The 26027-nt window shown below is 38.4% G+C and overlaps 1 protein-coding gene across 5 annotated transcripts; it reads right to left on the reverse strand.

Annotated features, from left to right (window-relative positions):
• Window positions 1-261: 261 nt before the first annotated feature.
• On the reverse strand, window positions 262-19907 carry LOC144291394 (uncharacterized). 5 transcript variants are annotated; one of them, XR_013358654.1, is made up of 6 exons: window positions 19422-19907; window positions 15341-15461; window positions 6898-7073; window positions 5420-5581; window positions 1489-1600; window positions 262-1118 (listed from the first exon to the last, which is right to left on the reverse strand). XR_013358654.1 is itself a non-coding variant. In XM_077860886.1 (5 exons), exons 1-5 carry the CDS (start codon window positions 19902-19904, stop codon window positions 1562-1564), a joined length of 981 nt encoding a protein of 326 aa, XP_077717012.1. In that variant the 5' UTR covers window positions 19905-19907; the 3' UTR covers window positions 262-1561. The 5 variants fall into 5 exon arrangements, 4 of the variants coding, with proteins under 4 accessions (XP_077717012.1, XP_077717011.1, XP_077717014.1 ...); XM_077860886.1 differs by having other exon boundaries at window positions 262-1600; XM_077860885.1 differs by lacking the exon at window positions 1489-1600 and having other exon boundaries at window positions 263-1118.
• Between the last annotated feature and the right edge of the window lie 6120 nt (window positions 19908-26027).

Raw genomic sequence — 26027 nt, forward strand, 5'->3', positions numbered from 1 at the left:
AGAGTATTAGGTCACTGCACAAGTGACCTCAATTGAGCCTTCAGTGAAGTGTTATGTGAATCATAACCAAGTTAAATAGTTGTCTAACCTACTGAGTTATGGAATGATTTTTATTATCCATATAAAAACATACAACACAATACAGTACAGTACAATACAATACATTAAAATACAATACAAAAAATATGTAATAGGATATGGTAGGCATTGAAGAAAAAGGAGATATTTTGTGGGAAGATTTCCTCAATATGAATATATGGGACCAAGGAGAAAACGTTAAATGGAAATAGCTGGGTGTTGGATGGGGTTCATTTATCATTCATTGGAAAAATAAAGAAAGAGGAAACGTCAAGCGTCATTATGGAGATTCCAGTCTTCAGTGACTTAGTAAACTGTAGACATGTAGATGGATGGACCCATGCCAGATGGGTACTTTGTAGCATTCTACAGTTTTGCCTTTTTGGAAATCACTATCACTCTCAGTGGCTTGGATTCAGCAGTTTGTTTTTATGTCACTGATGAAAAACAAACACTTGTCTTATACCAACATATTCTCAGACATGACACAAGACTAATCTTAATACCTAATGACGTGGGTTACCCTAAAGATTTCCTCAACACAATGAGGTATGTGTCATAAAATGCAGATGTCAAAACTATGGAGGGATTTATGATATGTGTCTCCAGGTTCTGAATCTAAACTCTGTTTTACAAAATGGGGTGTTGCCAGAGAGCTGTGGTCAGCTAGGCTCCAATAATACTCACTCTAGTCTCAGGGGAACTTCTCCTAGTTCTATTAATTACTTTATTAGAAACGTATTTTACATCCATTATCTTATTTAATCTTTACAGCATATCTGAGATTTAGACATTATTTTTATCCACATGTTAGGGATGAATAAACTGATACTGAGCTTGAGTAATAGGTCAAATGTCATATAGCTGATTAATGGGAGCACTGGAGTTTGTACTCTGGAGAGGTGGTTTGAAGTCAAGTCAGGTCCTTTTTACTCAATGATGTTGGTTCTTTTCAACTCATTTTAAAGAGCACTGGAATCCTATGGTACCTCAAGACCACTGAGCCAAACGAGGAGGGAGGAGGAATAAAGCCTTGCGCTCTGGTTTCAAACAAAACACATTTATATATTACAAATAGAAATACAAAATTATGCATTATATGCTTAACTACATATATAATATATATGTGAGATCCATTTAAAACTGTGTTTAAAAAAATTCCCAAACACTCTAACATACCATGCTATCTCCTAATACAGCTAGAAACTTTTTGAAGTTTCTATGCTTTCTTTGTTCTCCAACAGTATGAAACCTCCCTTGAACTGTGAGCCAGCCTTCAGAAGAAGGAGCAGCTGGGAATTATTGCCCTGGGGATGCTCTGGGCTCCAAAACGGGGCTAAGTATCTACCATGACCCCCAGCAACCTTACTGTCTGCATCTGGCCAAAGCCAATTAAATTATTCACAGTACCTGCAGCCTTCTCATTGTTATCACAACTCATTGAATTCTCTCCCAAGAGAGAAGTGATGTCTTCTCCAAATATCTAGAGGCAATTTTCAATCAAAAAGTGTACAAGACAAGCCTGTAATGCAAAAAGTCCACAAAGGGGTGCTCTTTTTTATATGGCATAGCTATAAGTCACATTTTGTTTATAAATCTTGGATCTAACCAATAATGTGAAAGACTTCTAAGAAGAATGCAGAGTTGATAAAAAATATATAGAAACCTGAGTTCCCTAAGAAAAATAAAATAGAGTGATACTTTACAGTGTACTTTCGGTACAGATTTTAAAATACTACTAGTCAGTGGGCTAAAGTTCTAATTTGTGGCCTAGTTTAATAGCTAACTTTGTGATATCAATGGTTACATTTTTAAAACTAGGATGGTTTTCAAAGTAACCTACTTTATTAAACTTTACTTATTTTTCAAATTTTCGTTTCCAGTTTATATTGGATTGTAACTTCTGTATAATGTCTTATTTAAATATGTAAACCATAGACAAAAACTTATGAAATCCATTTCTTAAATGAGGAAGTATCTTAGTTGGAAGGTGGAGATTATCATAGGTTTTTTTTGTTTGTTTGTTTCTTGAGGAAAATCTCACATGGCTGGAGAGAAAACATGTCTGTCTATCTAACAGCAGTCCCTTCTCATGTCTTGCTTTGCCTAATGCTGGCTCTAGACATGAGCTTGGGATAAAGCTGTCATCTTATTAGGCAGGTGTGACTACATTAGGAATTCCTGGAATACTCTAGTAGTTTCTGTCTGATGTAGCAGAGGCAAAAGAGTAGCCAAGTATTTTTCTAAATGAGCCACAACTTGCAGAGCAAGGCCAATGTGTTTGGAGCCATGGGTGCTCATAGTGCCCGAGCCAACTAGAATCTGCCAGTAATGACCAGAGGAGCTGGGTGTTGTTACCACTGTGTCATGAGGAGCCATGGCTTTGCCCAAGGTTACAAGTTCCCCGCTCAAGGATCAGGCTGAGAGTTTAACCTTGGCTTGTCAAACTCCAGAGCCCAGGTTCATTCCTACCATATCACACCACTCTTCTCTCTCTTTTGTTTAGTCAGTCTAGTATTGAATATCTTGGATGGGAAGGAAGCGACTCAACTGCTCTGCATTTACCACTTTAACAACACCCCTTCCCAATTTCCACCAGAGTAGGATAACGAACTCTGCCATTCCAAGGAGGCCTATGAAGATGTGCTCTTTTCAGTACTGATCCATCCAATTTACTACCACACATTTCAGATTCAAAGCATGGATTCTAAACCCCAGAGGACACAAATGAGAGCTCTCTCTACCTTTTTTTATGAAGTTGTCTTACAATTCCAAGCTCCAGGAATTAGGCAGACAAAGAATGCTTGGGGCTATATGCAGTGATAAAATAAAAGCTGTCATCTGATTGGATGAGGTTCATTGCTTAATGTTGTATAACACCCCAAAAAGGTATCACAAGAGAACAACGTTCGCTTTTGGTAGCTGGGCTAGAAGCCTAAAGTCAGAAAGATGCACTTCTGAATAAGGCAAGTCATTGCACTTAGGAAGCTGGAAGCATAGAGACAGAGAACAGAGAACATCTCTCTAGATCTAGTACACAACCCGCTGTAGCAGAGTTCCAGGCATGAATGTATACGAAAATGTTTCACTGAATTCGATTTCTGGGCTAACCCTCTCTGGTTAAATGTTTGACAAACATAAGGTTATACCATGGGCTGTTGATGCTCTAGGATCTCTCTTAGGCCACTGAGTTTTGTCTACCAGTTTCATATATTCAGAAGGTGTACAATGGCTAAGGATTCCACATTAATAAGGTCAGGTGAAGAGCAATAATAGCCATGAGGCTTGCCTGTATTCTGAAACTGGCCTCCACAGGTGTGAAGAATTAAAACTCTTTGGCATTGATCGGTATTTTAGTGGACAAAGTGGCAAAAAGTAAGACAATATTTTCCTAATAGCATATTGGCTGTATTTCTGAGACATGACCAGATTAGAGCAATTATTGCATCATTGCCTTTGGGCTGCATTTATTTTCTCCTCCTCAGTCAATTCATCAATAACGCCAAGCCATTTATCATAAAGGTAGAATGAAAATATACATCCTTGGATATTTCGAAGAAAATCCTTATGTAGATAAAAAAAAGATATATACAAACAAACATAGATATAAAATAGAAAATATATATTGGAAGTTTTACAGAGAAAACACTGAGTTGAAACTTCACTTCAGTCCCTACTTCCTTCATAGATACTCAAACTGTGACCCACACAGAGCTCAGCTCTAACTATCCATTTACTTGCACATGCAAAAGCAGGAGAGTAGATTTTCTCCAACAAAAATGAAAGCATCAAAGCAGAGCCTAGGCTTCAGTGGAAAGGAAGACAAAGCTCCCTTCCATCATATGGCACTTACTCTTTTGTGTACTTTTTTGCAAACTATTACAAAAGCTACTCTCATAACTGCTTCATTCTTCCTTTCTTTAACTGTATAAAAGTAGACGGTCTAATGGCAAACTCATGATGGTCCTGAGGATATATTCATTTCTAGTGTAGGCCAATTCTCCAGATAGTTTGACATGATACTATTCAGGCCAAGGTTGCAGAGTCTGATTCCCCACAAAGATTAGTCAACTTTAGGAAGGGAAAACTTTTGAAATGTGTAAGAACTCTATGCACATGTGGTCACCATCTTCCTAGTCTGTGCTTATAACATGGAAATAGAAAAGACCCTACTAAGTCTTGCTAGAAGCATCAATTCCATGTGTGCACCTTAAAGAGGGCTACACTTATCATGTTACCCGAGTACCTAATGTATCATCATTCTTTCCCCTGTCTCTTGATCCCTATATATATATATATATTTAGTGGTGTGTTTTACTGTAGCCCAGTGTAGTAGTGGTCAGGGAGTATTGCTATTTATTGTATAGTTGAACAGTAATGGCGGAGAAGGAAAGACCAAATGTGACAAGGAAGGACCAAATATGATCTTGATTCTAAGAGTGTCATCATTACTGCATTACCATAGTTTTGTTTAGAGCTGTTAGCATGTACCAAGGTAGATGGATTAAATTCTTTGTTTTAGTTCTCACTTCTTTCTCCATTACCATTTTAGCAATACAATGGGATATCTGTGATTTAGGTATATAATTTCGAAATTAATCTATTTCTTGAGTCGATCCATTGAATTTTCAGAATTCCAAACTACTTTTGTCCGTTGCACCTACTTCAAAAGTTAGATTTATCAAAAGAGGCATGCAGCAAGAGCTGGTTGCCATGTTGTTATCACTTTGGATGGTGGGCTGGACATCACAAATATTAACTAAAGGATGCTTAGGATGTGGTGAAAGCAGACACAAATGGCAAAATCTTTCCTCCATGACTTATAAAGTAAAAGGCACTAAGAAACAGGAGACAATGATGGTTAAGAATGATTTGGTCACCTCACTGAGCCTTTTTGGATTCCTGATAAAGTAAACATTTGCTTACTATTGTGAACTTCTATGTCTATTTTCAAATGTTTCATATGATTTTTCTTTTGGAAACTGCCTTCATTAGGAGGGTGGTGAGGAAGTCATCAAAAGCAGGATGTTTGCTTTGGTGAACATTATGTATGTGCCAGTGGATATTTTGAAATTTCTTATTATTACTAGTAGTCATATTAGTATTAGTATTCTGCATGGAGCCTTCAGGTGGGGGTGTGTGGTAAAAACAAAGTATTTCTAATGTATGGGGCTTTTAACTCCTACAGTATCTTCCTTAAATTTTGATTTCATGAAGTGTTTTCCAGTGTGTCAAATTCTTAATCAGTTATGCCTATGATGGTTCTTGGAAAATCATGATTGAAAGACACCAATCACCACTTGAGCTACTCATGTGTGGATAAAGCTAGAACTTTCCCCACCTTTAAAACAGATGCTACCACAAGAACAGATTCGCTGTCCAAGTTCACTCTGTCCCCAGAATTTAGTTTCTCCTTTAGGATTCTGCATGATTTTCTACTTCCTGATTTTCTGAAGATGCCTTTCGTGAGTGGTCCTTTCTGATTGATAAATGAAAGCATATCCTGTAGGAAAAGAAGAATAGTATATGGCATTTCATATCCCAATCCCAGAGCAAAAGCTTGCTTCCTTTTTGAAAGACCTAGGGAATGTGACAATATGTGGTTTTACAGCTGGGGGGACTAAAGTCAATTTAGATTCTTTAGTCAATGTCTCTCTATAGTTTCTACCCAAAAATCCACCTTACAGTCATACACTGAAACATTGTAATCACTTATTTTAATTTGATTTTTTTCATTGTATTTACCCTTTTAAATCAAACTCCATGTTTCAAGGCCTTTGTGGAATCCTTGCCTGTCTCCTACTTTACCAGTCTTTTCTCCTTATCCCTTCCATAGATGCTCTTCCCCCAAGTATGGAAATCTTTTTGCCATACTCATTTCCCATTTGTTGATTCGTCTTTAAGTGATTGCATGCTGCATTCCTACTACCTCTATTTCCTTTCCTCTATTAAAATCAAGCTCAAATGCTCTCTTCTTATTCTCCAATTACATTTCCTTCTTGAGTCTTTCACTGTCCTTTGCTCTATCGTCATGTCCTCTCCCTACAGTGTAGAAAGATAATAAGGGCTGGAGTCAGAAAGACCAAGGGATCGGAAATCTATTATCCTTCTATTCTATTGTGTGACCTGGGGCACATGCGAACTGTACTGAAACATTTCTAATTCATTTGTAAAGTGTGGAGGATGATAGTTCTAGCTACCCCCAAAATTGCTGTGATACAAGGACCGGGGTAGTAGCTAGCATGTAACTAACGTGGTATATGTCTTCACACCTAGCATAACATTCCCAAATCTAGTGTAGTGCTTTCAGAGGTACTGGGTACTTTGTAAATTTCCACAGTATCAATTCAGTAGACCGATTTGAGATAACACAGGTCAAACTCTGTGGCTGTCATTTAACATATACTGTTAGGATTAATGGATTCATATTTGCCGTAGGATGAGTCTTTATGCTTAGGTAAGATGTTTTCTGTTGTTAGATTAAGTAGACTCAGTTGAAGGAGACTGGAGTCTACTGTGAGTTCAGAAAACAATGGGAAAATGTGAAGATGATTCATGCACACAGAGTCCATTTTGACTGATCTGAACAGGCCTACATGGGTCTCTATGGAAACAAGTGGAATGGACAAAAAGTTGTCCTGATGTATTGGCCTCATGACTCTGCAGTGGCTAAATCAAATGATACTACCAAGGCTTCTCAGCCACAGCCAGGGGCTGTCTAATAATTTCCATATTTGGGGGTAGGTTTGTATGAAAACACTTGGCCTCTCCGAGTTTCTTCTCCTCAGGGAGGCAATAAAAGACCAAACTGAGACCTACCAGAATTGGGAAGGGCAAGTTGTCATTATCATAGACATCCATGAGGGAAACTCCAAAGAGCTGTCCTGGTTTTGCCGACGGTGCAGTAGTGCACTGGTTGTTTTGGCAAGTGCCAGCACACCGCCAAAAGGCCGAGTTTCTGAAAGTACTGCTTTTCATGGTCTTGTGGCCTGTATCTAAGGAAGAAGGCTGATTAGTGTATTTTAATTCACTTAGCCTTATTTTCACCATGGCCAATATACAGCATGTTCATCTAGTGTAAATGTTCCCAGGATGATTAATTAATGGGGTCACTTCAAAAGGGTCAAGTAATGTCAAATATATATGGAAAAAAAATTGGGGCATTTGACTTTCAAAGGGAAAGTATGAATTTTCCAAACCTATTTGACAGGGGAAGCCTTTCTGGGAATGGGAAAACAATGCATGGATCATATATTCTATCTACACTGATAGCAATCTCCGTCTATACACTGGCATATGTAAGAAATGTACAGTTCTGTAGTTCTAAATAGCTCACTTGATGTCTAGTTTGATTCTCTGTTCCAAGACTGCTAGAGATTTAGGATTTCTTAATTGCCCCCATGAGTGTGTCTATGTTCTGGAGTCTTTTGGTGCTGCAGAGGCTGTAAAATGGTGAAGTGGCACTTATCTGATTGTTCTGTGTCATTGATGTATACTAATAGCCGCTGAGGTGTCCAGACTGCTATCTGACCGTGGGAAATTGGTCTGTACACCTGTTGCTGAGGCATGTCTCTCAATCGCAGTGGCTTTCTATTTCTTCCATACTATTCTGGGACTGATTGAAATACATTTACTAACTGATCTGTTCCATGTTGAGGTATAAGCAACTCTGCATGGACATAGAGGGCCCCTTCTTTCTTAGACATGTCAGCTCATTATTCTGTGAGAAATTTCTGCTTCCTTTTGGTTTCCATGCAGGAAATGGTGCAGATATCCCATGTACCTCCCTAGTGGTTTGGGGCTTTTCCCATGGGATTGCCACCGAAATCTTCGACTCTATGCCATGAATCTTTTTTGTTTCCTAGAAAGCTAAATCTTGAAGACTCATAAGCAACAAGATTTATTTATTTTTTTTTTATTTACTTATTTATTCATGAAAAAACACAGAGAGAGGCAGAGACATAGGCAGAGGAAGAAGCAGGCTCTGGGCAAAGAGCCTGATGTGGGACTCGATCCGGGAACTCGGGGATCACACCTTGAGCCAAAGGCAGACGTTCAACAGCTGAGCCACCCAGGTGTCCCTTAAATAGATTTTAAAACTTTTCCAAATTCACATGGTAAATAATCTAGAATAGGATTGAAATTCAGGGCTGTACGATTAAAAAAATCAATGTTCATAACTAAGATTCTATGTTCTTATTTTAGCCCCAGTGCCTTCTTTTTGACAACTCTGGTCCATAAATTATGCTAACAGTTAATGCACTTAATTACACCTATAGGTTATTTTTCACTGAAACACATGGATACCATACATTTCTTCTGCTTGAAAAAACTAGAATTTACCCATTTGCCTTCCAGATAAAACCTTGTATTTGTTAGTGTGGTATTCAGAAAGTAAAAGTAAATTAGGGAGATCAGAGTGAAGAAACAGGGGACTCAAGATGAGTTAAAGTTCAGAGTGATTAATGTACTTAATTGTATTTACTTATTTATGTTTTTTAAATTATCAAAGAAAATATCGGATTTCTGATAATATGGATTTCTGATATTTTTCTTAATTTACATTTAAAACTACCATCATGGGGTGCCTGGGTGATTCAGTCAGTTAAGTGGCCAACTCTCAATTGCGACTTGGGTCATGATCTCAGGATCCTGGGATTGAACCTCACATTGGGCTAGGCAGTCAGCATTGAACCTGTTTCAAGATTTTCTCTCTCCCTCTCCTTCCTTCCCTCCCTCCACTCTCTCTCTCTCTCTCTCTAAAATAAATAAATAAATAATAAATAAATAAATAAATAAATAATAAAATATTTTTAAATCGAAAAAATAAAACTATGATCATAATCACCAATGAACTAATTGAAAAATAACCTGTTGGGTGATATGGATATTTAAAAATCAGTGAAATATATTTTGTCAGATAGCAATTTCCAGCCTGACTTGGGAGAGAAGATAGCTGCATTTAAATACACAAACCACACATGCACAGATACATGCATGCACATGATTTACTGAATACCAAATAGTCATTAATGATAACAAGTGTTTTTTTAGGGTTTGGAAGAGGCATAGTCAGCAAAATGTTCCTGATGGAGATGGGCTGTGTGCTGAACTTTGAAGGATATGATACATTTCTGTTTCAGTAAAAGGGAGGAGAGAACAGAAGAGAGCCATGTGTAAATAAACAGAGGTAGAAAATTGCAATGTGTAACATATGTTTGATTAGATCAGAAAATATGTACAGGAGTAGTGGGGGAGTTGAGGTCATGTTATGTATCTGTGGTCTTTAAATGCTTCACTAGTAATTTAGATGTTATCTTATAAATAGTGGGGAATCATGGTAGGTGAGTACATGAGCTCCTCAATAGTAGGTTCTCTTAAAAAATTAACTCTTGGGTGCTTCTAGATGTACATAAGGAACACTTTATTATAATGATCTTTTAAGGGCCCATCCACTGCTAACTCTAGCAAAAGTGTTATACATTTAAATGTTACTGGTACCTGATTCATACAGACTTAATATTATAACCTGGCTTTTATACTTTTTAAGATACAAGATCAATGATGTCAGTGTCCATTACATATTCTGCACTTAAATCCTTGTGAAAACTTTCCAGCATAATCAGTTGATGAGGTGGATAAAATGAAATAGAGAACATGGAAAGCAACATTATCATAACTGTGTAGTCTTCCTTTAATCTTTCCTTCCAAGTACTGATTGATTTACTCTTTAATACCATAATTCAGTATATATCATCAATGTATATCATTAATTTATTATATATCCCCATCATTTCAACTAGGTGCTGAGGATTCACAGATGAATTAGGCTTGACCTCAAAGACACATGTACTTGGATAGAGCATAAGATACATATATGTTAGATGTATTGGGTTCATGGAAGGAAGAATGAGTGAATGGCTGTTCTACTATGTTGTGGTACATGACTTCACTATGGGCAGAATGTTGACTGAGTCACTCCTGTTACTTCTCCTTTCACCCAGACAAACCAGACAAAGTACCCCTACCCCCAGCCCATTTTTTGAGGTGGCACTTTGAAACTGGCCTCTAAACTTTCCTAATTGCAATATATAAAGAGTAGTTCATTCTGTCATCTCAGCATGGCAAAATCCTTTTAAAAAAAAGATTTTATATATTTATTCATAAGACACACATAGAGAGAGAGGCAGAGACAGAGGCCGAGGGAGAAGCAGGCTCCTCACAGGGGGCCCAATGCAGGACTTGATCCCAGGGCCCTGGGATCATGCCCTGAGCCAAAGGCAGATGCTCAAACACCGAGCCACCCAGGCATCCATCAGCATGGCAACATCTTAGCCATTTTTCAATATGTTATACATTTGTGCACACCACTGTGGATCTTTCCCACAAAATCTTTTTACCTCAAAGTAGTGTCCCCTAAAGGTAAGAGGTGATCACAGCTGCAGAAAAATTTAGAGGACTCTAAAGAATAGAGAAGTCAAAAAAGGACTGTCCCTGTTCCCACTGGGACTCCTAGGAGGCAGTTGTGTGTGTCTAAGCAGAGAGGGTTGGGATGATCCCAGAGTCTTCTGTGCCATGGAAGCCTTGTGGAAGAGGTCCAGGAGTAGGGATGAAGAGGACAATAAATGGAGGACTGCTGAGGGAGACCATGGGGGAATTTCTGATGTGTTAGCAGATGCTAATGAGTTATGATGCCATTGACCAAAAACTATGAAACCAAGCCTGTACCAACTTTTTTAGTGTATGCCTGATATTTGGATTGAAAGTATTGTGACTGCTACCTAAGTCATGGGATCAAATATCTTTTCCCTCAGCCTTCTCTATTAAGAAATTATCTCTGTCCTCTATATGTCTACTCCATGTTTAAATCATTCCCGTGACACTTTTGTGGGGGAGATTATAGTAGAGTAACTAATGCTACATGTCCTGTTTTCTTTATGAGATTGTAATTTGGGCAGCCCGGGTGGCTTAGCAGTTTAGCGCCGCCTTCGGCCCAGGGCCTGATCCTGGAGACCCAGAATCGAGTCCCATGTCGGGCTCCCTGCGTGGAGCCTGCTTCTCCCTCTGCCTGTATCTCTGCCTCTCTCTCTGTGTGTGTCTCTCATTAATAAATAAATAAATAAAATCTTTTAAAAAAAGGAGATTGTAATTTTGTTGGATTAAGTCATATTTATCTTGTTATATCCCATCCCTTGTAGGGTCAAACACAGGGTCTTATACTTCTCACATAGTAGGTACTTCGTATATAATATGTAATATGTTACAAAATGAACTGAATTGTAAAGAAAATACCATTGAGTTTGTATTCCAGAAAAGACCCTTTCCTATACTGCATTGTAGGACAACGTAGCATCACACAGTTCTTTATCACATACATTAATGAGTTCTTACATAAATAAGCGAAGGGACAAAAATATTAGCAAAATGCTGTCAGTTACATAATAAGAGTTTTGCAGAGAATGTACTCTGAGTTCTGTAAAGCAGATAATTCAGTCCTGTGGCTCCAAATAGGCATTTATCATGTCTCCAGAATGCCCCTTTCTTTTTTTTTTAAATTTATTTATGATAGTCACAGAGAGAGAGAGAGAGAGAGAGAGAGAGAGGCAGAGACATAGGCAGAGGGAGAAGTAGGCCCCAAGTACCGGGAGCCCGACATGGGATTCGATCCCAGGTCTCCAGGACCGCACCCTGAGCCAAAGGCAGGTGCCAAACTGCTACACCACCCAGGGATCCCCCTGCCCCTTTCTTTATTCCATCATTATAGAAGCTCTAATCATAGGGCACAATTTTAGAGAATATGTAAGTTAATGTGAAAAACCCCAGCTGTGATTCCTAAATAAACATCAAGAAAATGAACAGAAAAAACCTTAGTGTGAAACATTTACCTTGAAGAATTTTCTTCTTTCTCTGATACTGGCTTGATTACAGGGGGCTGTTGGAGTAATCGTTATATTTCCTTTGTGATTTTTTATTTTATGCCATTCTTGTAAAAACTGAATTTGTCTGATTTATTAATTTCTGTTTTGAGACATGAAAAATCACTCATCTCTATTTAAATTTTCTTTGTATTGATTACCAACATCTCCATGAATCTGTATGAGACTGTCCCGGAAGACGACTTACCTCATTTTGAGAAGATGAGATATTGACTATTTCATGCATATAGCAAAATGTTAGAATAGTGTCTTGTAATTAAAATTAACTGTATCTATAAGGATATGATTATGAAATAAATATTGGAAAATCTGGTTGAGAAAATAGAAACTACTCACCCCATTAAAAATAATTTTTAAGGGTGCCTGGCTGGTTCAGTCAGTGGAGCATGTGACTTTTGATCTTGGGGTTGTTTATAAGTTTGAGTCTCACGTTGGGTCTAGAGATTACCTAAAAAAATTTTTTATATGTCTCAAATTCTGAAACACTCATGATGAACATGACACCCAAAGTGCATTTTTACAATAAATGTGTTACTTTGAGAAGAAATATCTTTGTGTCTAACTAAAGAATATGACAAACCTGAACTTTTATATTCTAGAACTAAAAGTCTTACTGTTTGACATTTTTATGTTCATTTATACATTTTATAGAAATATAGACATTTCTAGAAATATAAATATTTTCACATTTCCCCCTATACATATGCTTGCATATTTATATTTCATTTCTAAGGTATTTATATTTTTTGACCTACTTCATACTTTAGAGATAGTGATGGTTAACTCATTAAACACCCAAACCAAGCAAATAAAACAACAGCACTCTATAGTGGTGCAGGCCATTTATGTGTGTATCTCTTAACATGGATCCCACAGCATCATGGTAAACAAGACAAATACTTTGGATAGAACAAATGCCTTTGCGATGTTCTTACAAATTTATATTCCCATTAATGGTGATATACCAAGAATAGAGTATATTTTTAATTTCTTTTAGGACCACAGCTATGTTTTCCTTCTCACAGCAAATGGTAAGATATCATCACTATTGGGAATTGAAGTCCATAAAAGAGAAAAAAATAGTTCTTCAATGACCAAATGTGATTTTCAGAAGTCATGTTTAGTGAGTAACATGATTAATCTTGCATTTAAAAAGAGTCAGAAAAGATAAAAGGAAGAACATCTTCCTTCTTTTGAACTACATTTCACTCCACAAATACTAATAAACAAAGAGTAGAGAGTCATGTGAAAAACCTATAAAGGATAATTCAGTACAGGAACTTGCATAGAATTATTTTCCATTAACTAATCAGAACTTGCATTAATGTAAATGAAATCTATTTTAGCTTCCAGGAATACCATTGATTCTTTAAGGGACCTAAAAGAATAAAGAATGAATGTATAAGAATAGTAATACGATGGTAATGTGTAATAATTATACATCTACCTAATTGCAAGATATAGTGCAAAGTGTAATCAGTACTGTTGTTGTGCCCAAGATTGCGAATCCAAGAAACCACCGAGGAGCTGACAACGATGCAAGCGCACGAGGGTTTATTAGCAAGCTTGAGCTTGGGTCCAGGTATACCTAGAGTAGAACACAGGGAACACCCTTTTTGAACTCGGCCACAATAACTTCTTGCAAGATACATCCATGAAGGCAAAAGAAACAAAAGCAAAAATGAACTATTGGGACTTCATCAAGATAAGAAGCTTTTGCACAGCAAAGGATACAGTCAACAAAACTACAAGACAACTTACAGAATGGGAGAAGATATTTGCAAATGATGTATCAGATAAAAAGGGTTAGCATCCAAGATCTATAAAGAACTTCTTAAACTCAACACCAAAGAAACATACAATCCAATCATGAAATGGGCAAAAGACATGAAGAGAAATCTCACAGAGGAAGACACAGACATGGCCAACATGCACATGAGAAAATGCTCTGCATCACTTGCCATCAGGGAAATACAAACCAAAACCACAATGAGATACCACCTTACACCATGAGAGTTGGGAAAATTAACAAGGCAGGAAACCACAAATGATGGAGAGGATGCGGAGAAAAGGGAACCCTCTTACACTGTTGGTGGGAATGTGAACTGGTGCAGCCACTCTGGAAAACTGTGTGGAGCTTCCTCAAAGAGTTAAAAATAGCCCTGCCCTATGACCCAGCAATTGCACCTCTGGGGATTTACTTCAGAGATGCAGATGCAATGAAACGCCGGGACACCTGCACCCACCTGCACCCGGATGTTTCTGGAAGCAATGTCCACAATAGCCAAACTGTGGAAGGAGCCTCGATGTCCATCGAAAGATGAATGGATAAAGAAGATGTGGTTTATGTATACAATGGAACATTACTCAGCCATTAGAAATGACAAATACCCACCATTTGCTTAACGTGGATGGAACTGCAGGGTATTATGCTGAGTGCAGTAAGTCAGTCGGAGAAGGACAAACATTGTATGTTCTCATTCATTTGGGGAATATAAATAATAGTGAAAGGGAATATAAGGGAAGGGAGAAGAAATGTGTGGGAAATATCAGAAAGGGAGACAGAACATACATACTCCTAACTCTGGGAAACGAACTAGGTAGGGGTGGTGGCAGGGGAGGAGGGCGGGGGTGGGGGTGACTGGGTGGTGGGCACTGAGGGGGGCACTTGACGGCATGAGCACTGGGTGTTATTCTGTATGTTGGTAAATTGAACACCAATAAAAAATAAATTCATTAAAAAATAAAATAAACATTTTCTAAAACAGACCAAAGGCTTCAGGAACAAACTACATTTCATTATGAGAGAGAGTTCTGAGTTTACAGGTAAGCATGCCTGGGACAATGCTAAGAATTAGCATATAATGAGGGGGCATTTCCCATCCAGAGGATCTAAGAACTTCAGTTCAGAGTGTCTTAGGAAGTTTATAGCGTTAAATGAAATACAGTAGAGCTGCATATCAAGCTAGGAGAAAATCTAGGATAATACTTCATGGTTAAAAGTACCTTGACACAATCCATTAAATGGCCCACCTAATACATCATGTGTAGCTTACATATAGCACCATAAATACTAAAGGGTGAAATTTATGGATTTTAGACTAAGGGCAGTTATGTTAAAAGTACACTATACAAGTCCATAATAGGCACGACTCTTTTGTGAGCACAGTTTGTGAGTCTTATTCTTCTCCACGGGAGATCTAACATAGTTAGAAACAAACTACCTTATACGAAACTAGTTCAATATAGTTAGAACTCATTTAGTCAAGAAAACAAGTTTTGGAAAAAAAATCTATGAAAGTGGAAGCAGTTTAATTCATACTTACCTGTCATCTTTTGCAGTCTTGTCGCACTCAATATCAAACTTCCACCTTTCAAGGACTTCACCGCTTTCAATATTTGAGATGAATACCACCAGTTTCTGAACTGAACACTTGTATAACCAATCTGCAATACAGAACAGGGCATCTTTTTTGGTTCACTGCATTACAAAGTAACTCTTCCCAGGTCTCACTTTCTGCCCTTAGCAAATTCCTACCACTGGTATTTTGGAACTCCTCCAACCTGTACAGAAAACTTGCCTCACAATAACCTAGTTCCCGTTGTCCAATTCTCAGTATCCGTACCAGATGTAGTTAGTACTGAATGCTAAGCACAGAGTAGTGAACATGCAGTATACTCTAATCCAAGGTAAATTCCAGAAGATGAGCATTAATCTAATCACTGCAGCAATAAATGCAAATTTTTAATTGTAATAAATGTTAAGAAGGTGCAGTATGTGATCCAATGAGAGAATATAGGAAAATTTGACTCAGGGAATTCTCACTTGACTTCAGTTCTACAAATAAATACCATTAAATATGCAAAAGATTACAGAAAAGGGTACAGGTCTAAAATACTGAAAAGCGAAAAGTATCTGACCAGAGGATTGAAAGGGTAATACAAATACAGTTAAGAAAGGGAGAATGAACAAGGTCGGTTTGTGCAAGATACATAGGGGTCAGACCACACAAGGTCACATGGGGTAAATTAAAGAACTTATACTTCAAGAATCAGGGGAGTCATTACTGTGTCTGAAGTAGGGTGTGATGTGATTAAACTTATATTTCAGAACTATCCTTTAGGCTGTGATGTGTGGAAAGTAGAGTGGAAGTAAAGAGAGGATCTAGGGATGCTAATTGATTAGTAATTCAAGCAAGAGGTACTGAAGGCTTATAGAAGGATAAATTGGTAGAGATGGATCAGTATAGGTAGAGTCAAGAGATTTCGTGATTAAAATTGTTAAGATTTATTGGATACTTATGAGACTAAGGAAGAGGAAATACTCAGAGATAGTTGCCAACTTTCTGGTTTATACCACTGGTTGGAAGGTTGATCCATTCATTGAAAGAGAATGGAAATGAGACATGATGCTTACAATTTTTTTAAGGTTTTATTTTTCTTCTTTTTTAAAGATTTTATTTATTTATTCATGACAGATAGAGAGAGAGGAAGAGATACAGGCAGAGGGAGAAGCAGGCTCCATGCAGGGAGCCTGATGTGGGACTCGATCCCAGGTCTCCAGGATCATGCCCTGGGCTGAAGGCAGTGCTAAACTGCTGAGCCACCCGGGCTGCCCTAAGGTTTTATTTCTAAGTAATCTCCACACCCAATGTGGGGCTGGAACTTACAACCCAAGATCAAGAGTTGCATGCTCTACTGACTGAGCCAGCCAGGACCCCCTTAAATTTAGTTTTCAAGTATCACTAGGTTAGCCACATGTGGATATCAAGGGAGCCACTTACTATATGAGCAAAGAGAAGACTTGGGTTGCATGTATGTTTATGAGTCAACTACACAAAGATTGTTAGTAAAGTTATGAATGTGTCAGAAGTCATCTTAGAGATTATAATAAGGGGGCCTCATAATGAGCCCTGAATTAATCTTGGAACTTGGGATAATATACTCAAGAATACACAGTTTTTTTTTTTGTTTTGTTTTTTAAGACACAAAAACAATCTTGTAATATTTAGGACTTGTGGGCCACCTAGGTCTCTTGCGTAGTTTTTAAAAAACTAGCCTTGAGAAATCTGAAAACACTCAGTTTGCAGGTAGTACAAAAATAGGCCACTTGCTGGATATGGGCCATCAGTCTTGCTGACCCCTTGACAAAAACCAACCTTGTCTCAATTTTGCTCGGAAGAGGAAGAGATTAGGTAGTCACTTAAAGATCTGGGGTGGGTGGAAATTTTTTTCTTTTAAAACTGAAGACAAATGAAACCAATGAAAATATCTCAAAACAAAGAAACCAGAAATACCAGAGAAGAACTAGGGTAGATTCCTTAAGAAGGCTAGAGGGATGGGGATTCAAAGAGATTGAACAATTTGCCTCTAAGAAAAGCAATTCCTACATTCTAACTAAAATAAAAGGGACAAATTAAATAGGAAGGTCTACATACAACTGAGGTGAAATGTCCTAAGTGTAGCCTTAAAGGAGACAACCTAAAAACCAGTAACTTAGGCAGGGCTTGCTTCTTCATCAAATTAAGGTGACATAGATTCTTAGTTACTTCTATGTTTCAGGCTAAGTAATCTGAGTATCACCCTGGGTGATTTAGCCCTGAAGATGATAAAAACACAATTAATAGAATTTTAAAAATAAAGCCTCTTGAAACAAACAAACAAAATATATATGACTCAGGTATAAAAAAATTACTGTAATTTTTTTTTTTTTTTTGGAACTAGTTTTGGAAGGTGAAATGAGGAGCCAGGGAGAAACATCCTATAACACAGAAAAATTAGAAGTGAGAATCCTAAGTAGAGAAAAACATGGAAAAAAGAGACAGAATAGATGGAGAACAAGTATCCATTCAACAAGTATTCAGTAATTTCTTGAGCTAAGAAAAAACAAGGGGTGTTCAGATAGAAATGGCTAACGTACAGGCAGGATTTTAACAAAGACAAATGAAGACAGTAAGACATTAAAAAACTTTATTGGGTATTCTATTAGTAGTATTTTTTTAAGTTTAGTTCCCAGGCTGGATCCAATTTCATTTTCTTTTATCTTAAAATAATGACGGTTTTAAACTCTAGGCAGCTATAGAAAATATATCATGTTAAAAATATGTAGTGGATTTCTCTCCAATAATAAACATCATCATAGTTATGTAAAATTCCAACTTGTTCCACCTGGCTACACGAACTGCAAAAATCACTTCAAAAGGAGTTGATAGAGATTGTTTTGTGAAGCCAGATCAGATTCCTAACATCAACATATTTAACCCACTCAAAATGTGGTAGGGAAGAGTGGACTTTCTTTCACTTTATTATTTGCTTCCTTCCGATGGAGAATCACTATATTTGAGATTGCAGTGTTCTACACCTCTTTGTATAGAGCTGAAAAATGAACACCAAGATGCCAGAAAGTACGGGTCCAAGAAGACCTGCAAAACTCAAATTGGTTTTCAACAATTAAATACCTTTCACTTGTCCACTACATGATTGAATTATTTTATGAGCTCAGGATCTGTTGTTATAAGCAAGGTGAGTCCGTATTTCTGCTCTCTGGTAGAGGTTTCAGATGGATATATGCCACGCTGATATAAAATGCTGTTGATGCCAAATGCTGAAAACAAAAGGAATGTTAAAGTTATTTCCACTTTGTAACTCTGGAAAATAAAGCCTATTTAGATGTGGCTGCGGTTTCATTCATGGCATCAAACTGAAAAAGCCTAAACGTGCGTTTGTGCGTGTCTTGCTGAAAGCAGAGTAGGGGAAAAGTGCCACTGAAAATCCTTAAAAATGTTGCTTCTAAATCAAAAGAACACGATACCTGCGTTTATGCGGAAATAAAAATGCCAAACTGCATTAACCTAGCGTCCAAGTAGAACTACAAGCTCAGGGTAATGCAAGCCCCAATTCAGGTTACGTGATCACAGGGTGTGGAAATAGGCTTTTGCGTCTGCATTAGCAATTGATTGATTAACCGGTCGGATGCTCCAGAGCAAGCCTCTCCCTCACTTTTCCCTCCTCTTCTCCTGCCAGAGTCTATCAGAGGGTACAAGCATGGCCTGGTCCTAAATCTAGCCCATCGCCCTCAGTACCGGAATCAAAGCTTGGTGGATGGGCTGTTCAAAGTGCACTGGGCTCCACCGCTCGGGGTGGTGCCGGGCGGCCGGGCTGGGCAGCCTGTGGGATCCGCAGTTTCCCGCAAGGCTGCTGGTGCAGGGGCGCGGCGCGAGGCAGGCCGGGCAGCACCTGGGCTTCCCGCTCCCCCAGGAGCAAGGCGCCTAGATTAGATTCTCCAGCCAGGCGGGCGCTGGAGCAGAGCCGCCCCCCACCCCCGGCCCCCGCCTCCGGGCCGGCCGGGCCTCCAGGGCCGCTGGCCTCAGCTGTCCCCGCCCTCTGGCCTGCGGGAGGGGGACTCACAGAAGAACTGGGCCACGATTTCCGCCTCTGCTCGCGGGAGAGCTGCGGCGCCACGGCCAGGCCTAGGGACGAGGGAGCGCGCTGCTGCCCGGCAGACCAGACGGCGACCGCACAGCCTCCAACGGTTCCCGCCAGTCGTTTGGAAAGTAACGACGCTGCTCCCCGGGGCCTTCGCGCAGGCGCGACGAGCCTCTCGGCCCGCCCAGCGCCAGTCTCCCCGCTCGCCGGAGGGGGCGCCTCGCGCAGGCGCAGTGGGTAGGCGTGGTCAGGCGCTTCCGGGCTGTCGGGGCTCGAAGGGTCCTGGCGGGCACCTGGAATTGTGGTCGCGGGGCCGCAGCTGAGGCGAGAGGACTGCAAAACCTGGCTCTGACGCCCGCTCCGAGGCCTGCGGAGTGAGGCCCAGGATCCCAGTTCGGCAGTTTCAAAGCGATTTTTTTTTTCAAAGCTATTTTCAAAGTGATGTGAACTGCGCGCCGGTTGCATCTTAACGTGGCCCCAGGGACCCCCCCCCCCCCCCGCAAACTTTTGCTTAGATGCTTCGAGCCAGTCAAGAAGCCGCCTGCGTGGCACCGAGCACAGCTGGAGAGGGCCTGGTGACTGTCTGCCCGCGCAGCTTTTAAGAAATTGGGGGCGGCCCGGGCGGCCCAGCGGTTGACGCGCCTTCAGCCTGGGCCTGACCCTGGAGCCCAGGGGTGGAGTCCGCGTGGGGCTCCCTGCGTGGAGCCTGCCTCTGCCTCTGCCTGTGTCTCTGCCTCGCTCTCTCTCTTTCTCTGTGTGTCTATCGTGAATAAATACATTCTTCTCAGATTTAGAACAAACTTGCTTTATGACAAGATGTTGGCCTCAAGAATAAAATAACACTTAGCGATTTGAAAGAAACCTTTCTATAAGAATAATGATTCAAAAAAAAAGAAGAAAAATGATTCAATACTTTGTCCATGTAAAAAATTAATATGCAAAGTGAATGTAAATATAAATGGTATCCCTATAATAGTTACAAGGATATGAAATATGTAATGTATTATGATTCAGCTTTTCATTTTGATGTATTTCACATATACTGATAGCTTGGAAGCCATTAAATACATTTTTCCTTCATTTTACTTTGAGCTGAATTTAAACATATACCCTGAATTTTTAAGAGGTATTATTTCACATGTAAACAGTGCCATCTTCTGGCAGTTGAAACTATTTGTGTATTGACCTACAATTCATTATGGATTGTACTGTCGTTTTCTTGGCAAGTAATGTGTAGTTTAACGAATAAAAACCCATAATCTTGGGGCATGTGGTTGGCTCAGGAAGTTAAAGTTCCGACTCTTGGTTTTGGCTCTGATCATGATTTCAGGGTCCTGGAATTGAGCCCTGTATGGGGCTCAGAGCTCAGTTCTGAGTCGGCTTGAGATTCTCTGCCTCTCCCCCTGCCCTTCCCACTCATGCATACTCTCTAAATAAATAAATAAATAAATAAATAAATAAATAAGTCTTGGGGGGAATAACTTTAAACTAAAATCAGTTGATTTTTTTTAAATAGCCTTTAAAAATAAAAGCATTCATTACCATGTCTTTAAATTGATAAAATTTAAAAAGGGATTAAGTCAGGAACTCTAGATTCTACTACTAAATATTCTAACTAGATATTGAATCTTAAACTCATCACATATCTACTCAGGACCTCAGTCTCCTCAACTGAGGAAATAAGACTCTTCAACTGTTCAACTAAGTCATTAATTAAGTTACTTTCAGTCTAAAGTTCCACTTGATTTTTAGTTTAAAAATTTCATTTCTGGTTTTAGCATCCCAATATTGAGTGTAGGCCTGTTTATGACACTTTTTCATAGTTATCTCTTTTACTGATGTGGTTTTGTCTGGTTATGCTCTCTGCTTGAATTTTCTACAGAAATAAATCTTAATTTATATTTATCCTTCTCATTGCCCAAATAGCCTTCTCCTACACATTAGAAAGACATCACTGAATTGTAAATAAAACTAAACTGAAGTAACTGAAAACAAGTTTTTAAAAACTTTCATGATGATTTAAATAAGATGTCAATGTCAAACCGAGCAATTAAAATAGCAAAGACACCTCTCAGGGATGCCTGGATGGCTCAGCAGTTGAGCATCTGCCTTTGGCGCAGGTCCAGATCCCAGGATCTGGGATGGAGTCACATCGGGTTCCTTGTGGGGAACCTGCTTCTCCCTCTGCCTCTGCCTCTCTCTCTGTGTCTCTCATGAATAAGTAAATAAAATCTTAAAAAAGAAAAAAAGAAATCTCTCCAAAGCTTCTGGATTCTTAAGTGTTTACAAAATAAATAAGAAACAGAATAGGCTCAAGTTTGGGCAGTTCTTCCTAACATCCCCATAGATTTTACCAACACTAGCCTGTATTACAGGCTTGTCCCCTCGGATTTATTTAGTGTACCCTTCTTCCTTTGAGTCATTAACTCAATTTTCAAAATATCTTGTTCTAATACACATATACCTTCTTATTCAAACTCTTTGGCATCCATCTAGTCTAGGCTCTCAACTTCCTAGGCCTGCATTACTAAAATATCCGTTATGGAATATCTGAAAAGCATAAAAGCTTTTCTAAAAGTAATGTAAGGATCATCTGGGATGCTGGTTAAAGTGTGTCATCTCCTATACCAGCACTGTCTGACAGAAATTTCAGATGAGTCACAAACGTAATTTTAAATAGTCATGTAGTCAGATTCAAAAACTAAAATGAAACAAGTAAAATTAACCTGATGCATGTGAAAATATTATTTCAATATGTAATCAATTAAAAACCATATCAGTGTGAAACTTTACATTCTTTTTTTTATACTAGTCTTTGAAATCTGGTATTTTTATAATTGTAGCATATCTCAGTTCAGACAAGCACATTTCAAGTGCCTACGAGCCAGCTGTGGCTAGTGGCTATGGTACTGGACTGAATCAGATTCGAAGAAAAGAGAATAAAAGTCAGGAGTCTACATATAGCAAAATACCCAAGTGATTCTTTCACACTCTCAAGTTTGAGGACCACCACTCTAGACTGACCTATATACAATCCACTCTACAACCACTATTGAATTTACACTTCAAAAAAATGCCCCTTTAATTATGTCAGTTCTAAGAGCCTAGAAATCCCTGGTACATCCAACTCAGGTGGATATTTGAAGCTCCCAAAATGTGGCCTCACCTCATCCATCCAACCTGCTCTCCAATTTGAAAAGGTCTTGGGTTCTTCCATGAAATTTTCCTAGGCAAATAGTCAAATGATCATTCATTCAACAAATATTGATGGAGTACCCACTAAATCTCATCATGGATCCTCCATGGTAACAGGGAAGATATAACACAAATCATTACAGAAGTATTACAATGTCATCGTTTTCATTGTAACAATGGAAGCATTGCTTTGAAATAGTGCTCTGAAATGCTAGGAGAATGCATAAGGGCAGGATCTTATAGTCCTGAGAGGCCAAAGGAAATTTCTAGAATACAGTTACATTTAAGTAAAAATCAATCAATCAATTAATTAATTTGAACAGGCAGAAATTTCTAGGCAGCAGTAAGCACATTATGAAAAGCCCTGAGATGGAAAAGTGACTAAAGGAATACGCAGATTGGTAAAGTAATCTGAAAGACAGCCATAGAGTTAGGCAGAAGCCAGATAAAGCCAAGTTTATGAGACTTCAATTTTGGTTTTTTTTTTTCAAGTGTGCATACTTAAACAAAACTAGATTACAAACTCCTCCAAAGGTATAGACCTGGTCTTCTAAACTTAAATATTTCACATCTCCTCATAGCGCACAAAAAAAGTATTTAATAAGGGATGTCTAGGTGGCTCAGCGGTTTAGTGCCCACCTTCGGCCCAGGGCATGATCCTGGAGACCCGGGATGGAGTCCCATGTGGGGCTCCCTGCGTGGATCCTGCTTCTCCCTCTTCCTGTGTCTCTGCCTCTATCTCTCTGTGTGTCTCTCATGAATAAATAAAATCTTTAAAAAAGCATTTAATAAGTGCTTCTTCTATACATGAAAAACATACTTTGCCAGCCTTTTAAATTCTAGAATATCCAAAATTATACCAAAAATTATTTATATATTCAGATAAATGAAACCGAAGAAAATTTTTTCCTTAAGTGCTGAGTATCGATATAAAATTCCTCAGAAAGAGAAACAATTTTTATTTGTAGTAAGCTGAGCATGTGGCTCTACCGGTATGATGCCTGAGTTCTGCCTCTAAATTCCTGGTGGAAGGAGTGAAAAGATGGTGATTTAAACACACCTGTGTATATACACAGGTACAAAAGACTAAAGGGTGTAAGGAAAATATGGTAGGGCTACTTGACCTATTACCTATGATTCAAACTGATCAATATATGGTAACACTGTCATAGGCAGCATTCTAAGATGGCAGAAAAATCCATGGCCTCTAAAGTTCCACTTGATTTTAGCTTTAGAAATTTCATTTCTGCACATTTTAGATAATCTCTGTTTGAGTGTGGCCAGAGCCCATGACTATGATGGGATTCACTTCCCGGATTAAATTCATCAAAGGTAAAAAAAAAATCATCAAAGGGGAAATTAACTGACTAGGTCTAATCCAATCAGATGAATCCTTAAAAGAGATCTCCATGAAGTCAGAGAGACTCACAGTATGAGAAGGTCTATGGAAGAGCCATCTGGCTAAGGCACAAGACTCCCCTCTGGCCAACGAGCAAAACAATAACGCCAGTCCAAGAAACACAAAGTTATTAATTCTGCCAACAACCAAGGGGCTTGGAAGAGAACCCTGGATCTTCTGGGTTGATGGATGCAAGTGGATGAGATTCCACTTGCAGAGACACCTGTATTTCAACTGCGTGAGACTCTTAAGCTGAGCATCCAGCTGTGTCACACCAACCCCTGATCTACCCGACCATAATAAATGCGTGTTAAGCCATCAATTTGCAGTAACTTGTCATGCAATCATAGAACAGTAAGACACTAGGGCATTTCTCATTTAAGCAAGTAGGATAGCATGTCTGGTAGGTAGTTTTCGAGGCTTGAGTTTTACAAATAATATTTCTAGCTCCTTCAAGGACTACACTGTTTTTGCAATTGACATGGATTGTGCGCTCTCTTCCAAGCTTCTCATCCTAAGGTAAAATCCGTGAATTCGTGGGTCAAAATTCCCTGACAACTTCTTCAGTGTGTCTGGGCCTGTTTGGTGGGGGAACTTATTCCCGAGCAACTTATTCCCGGGCACAGAGGCTGCCCCTGCGGCTCCCGGCTGACAGCACAGGACAAGGGCTGCGGCTCACCCCTTTAACCCCAACCCGATTCCTTTGTTTTTGAAGAAGAATAATAAATGCATTTACTAAATTTTGAATAAGATTCTTGTGCACCTAGTTAATAAATTAACAATTATGTCATTTTGGGGAATTTGCTTTTTTCTTTTTAAAATATGGATGTTGTTATAAACATTTATTTCCCTTAGATATTTCCTGCTAAGAACTTTCTTTGATTGTTGGCCCACATGTTCAAAAAAGTAGCAAAACAAATTTGAATCATGACATTGTATTAATAAGTAATGGTTTAATAAAGTGAACAAATATATCTCCATACTGGTATAATTTATATTTTTTAACAATCCAGTTGCTTATACAGAATATAATCTTTAGTAAAAATTAAGAACCAAGTATTATTGAGAACATATTAATAATTCCCTAAGTTCTTATAAAGAGCAATATGGGTTGTTTCTTATCAGAAAGTATTACCATGTTTTGTTATGATTTTGTTTTGATATTTTAATTCTGTTATGGTAATGGCAAATAGTCACTTAGAAGTCTTTTCATGGCTCAACCATGTTAGGTACCAAAGGTATAATTTGAAAGGTAGGTGATAATCTTATTCATATTTAATCCCCGGAGACTGTTTGATGGAATGTGTATGTGTGTATGTATGACGTATATATGAAGAATGGGTTCTGCAGTCAGTTGGATTTGACAGCACAGTGTGTTTAAAGTATAATTGAAATTCAAAACAACTTAGAACAGTTTCAGATATAGAAACTATCAATACAGAGCCTCTATGAAAAATTAACAAGCCATGGTTGTTATTAAATTAATAAAATAGATTTAATTTCCTAAATGATTTTATAATTATATACTAAATTTGATCAAACATCGTTTGCCCATGATACATTTTTAGCTTATCGTTTCTGAATATTTTGTTTGTAGGGTTATTTTTATTATTTATCTATATGTAAGTAAAGGTGAATTGGTTCTGGTAAATCTATCAACTAATAGACTAAGATGTTATCTGAGTGAATGGAAAGATACTTGTTGAGCTTTACAGACAAAATAAAGAAACCATACCTACGGGTCTTTATCAAATATTTGTGAATACCAATTTATAAAATACTTATGAGAAGAAAAAGCTTTGTGAAAACATGGAAAATCACTTTACTTTAAATTTATATTTTTTTCTCTTTGGATAAACTTGGTTTTTTCAACTGGAACAATTCTCTTATAACCTGCCTTGTATTTATAACTCATTCAAACAATGTAGTAGTCAAGCTATATTTATCAGGTTACAGATCAGTCATGCACATTAATTCTATTATTTCTGCTGGGA

Source organism: Canis aureus, chromosome 20 (genome assembly GCF_053574225.1).
Source record: "Canis aureus isolate CA01 chromosome 20, VMU_Caureus_v.1.0, whole genome shotgun sequence".
NCBI lineage: Eukaryota > Metazoa > Chordata > Mammalia > Carnivora > Canidae > Canis > Canis aureus.

Bases quoted from the DNA above. Each gene is read 5' to 3' on its own strand.
- LOC144291394 (XM_077860885.1), bottom strand. From the start codon at position 19,904: ATGCAACCGGCGCGCAGTTCACATCACTTTGAAAATAGCTTTGAAAAA. The intron at 15,462-19,421 runs GTGAGTCCCCCT...TCTGTATTGCAG, and splicing joins AATCGTGGCCCAGTTCTTCT to ATTGGTTATACAAGTGTTCA. The intron at 1,119-5,419 runs GTGGGGAAAGTT...GTTTGAAACCAG, and splicing joins TGGTAGCATCTGTTTTAAAG to AGCGCAAGGCTTTATTCCTC.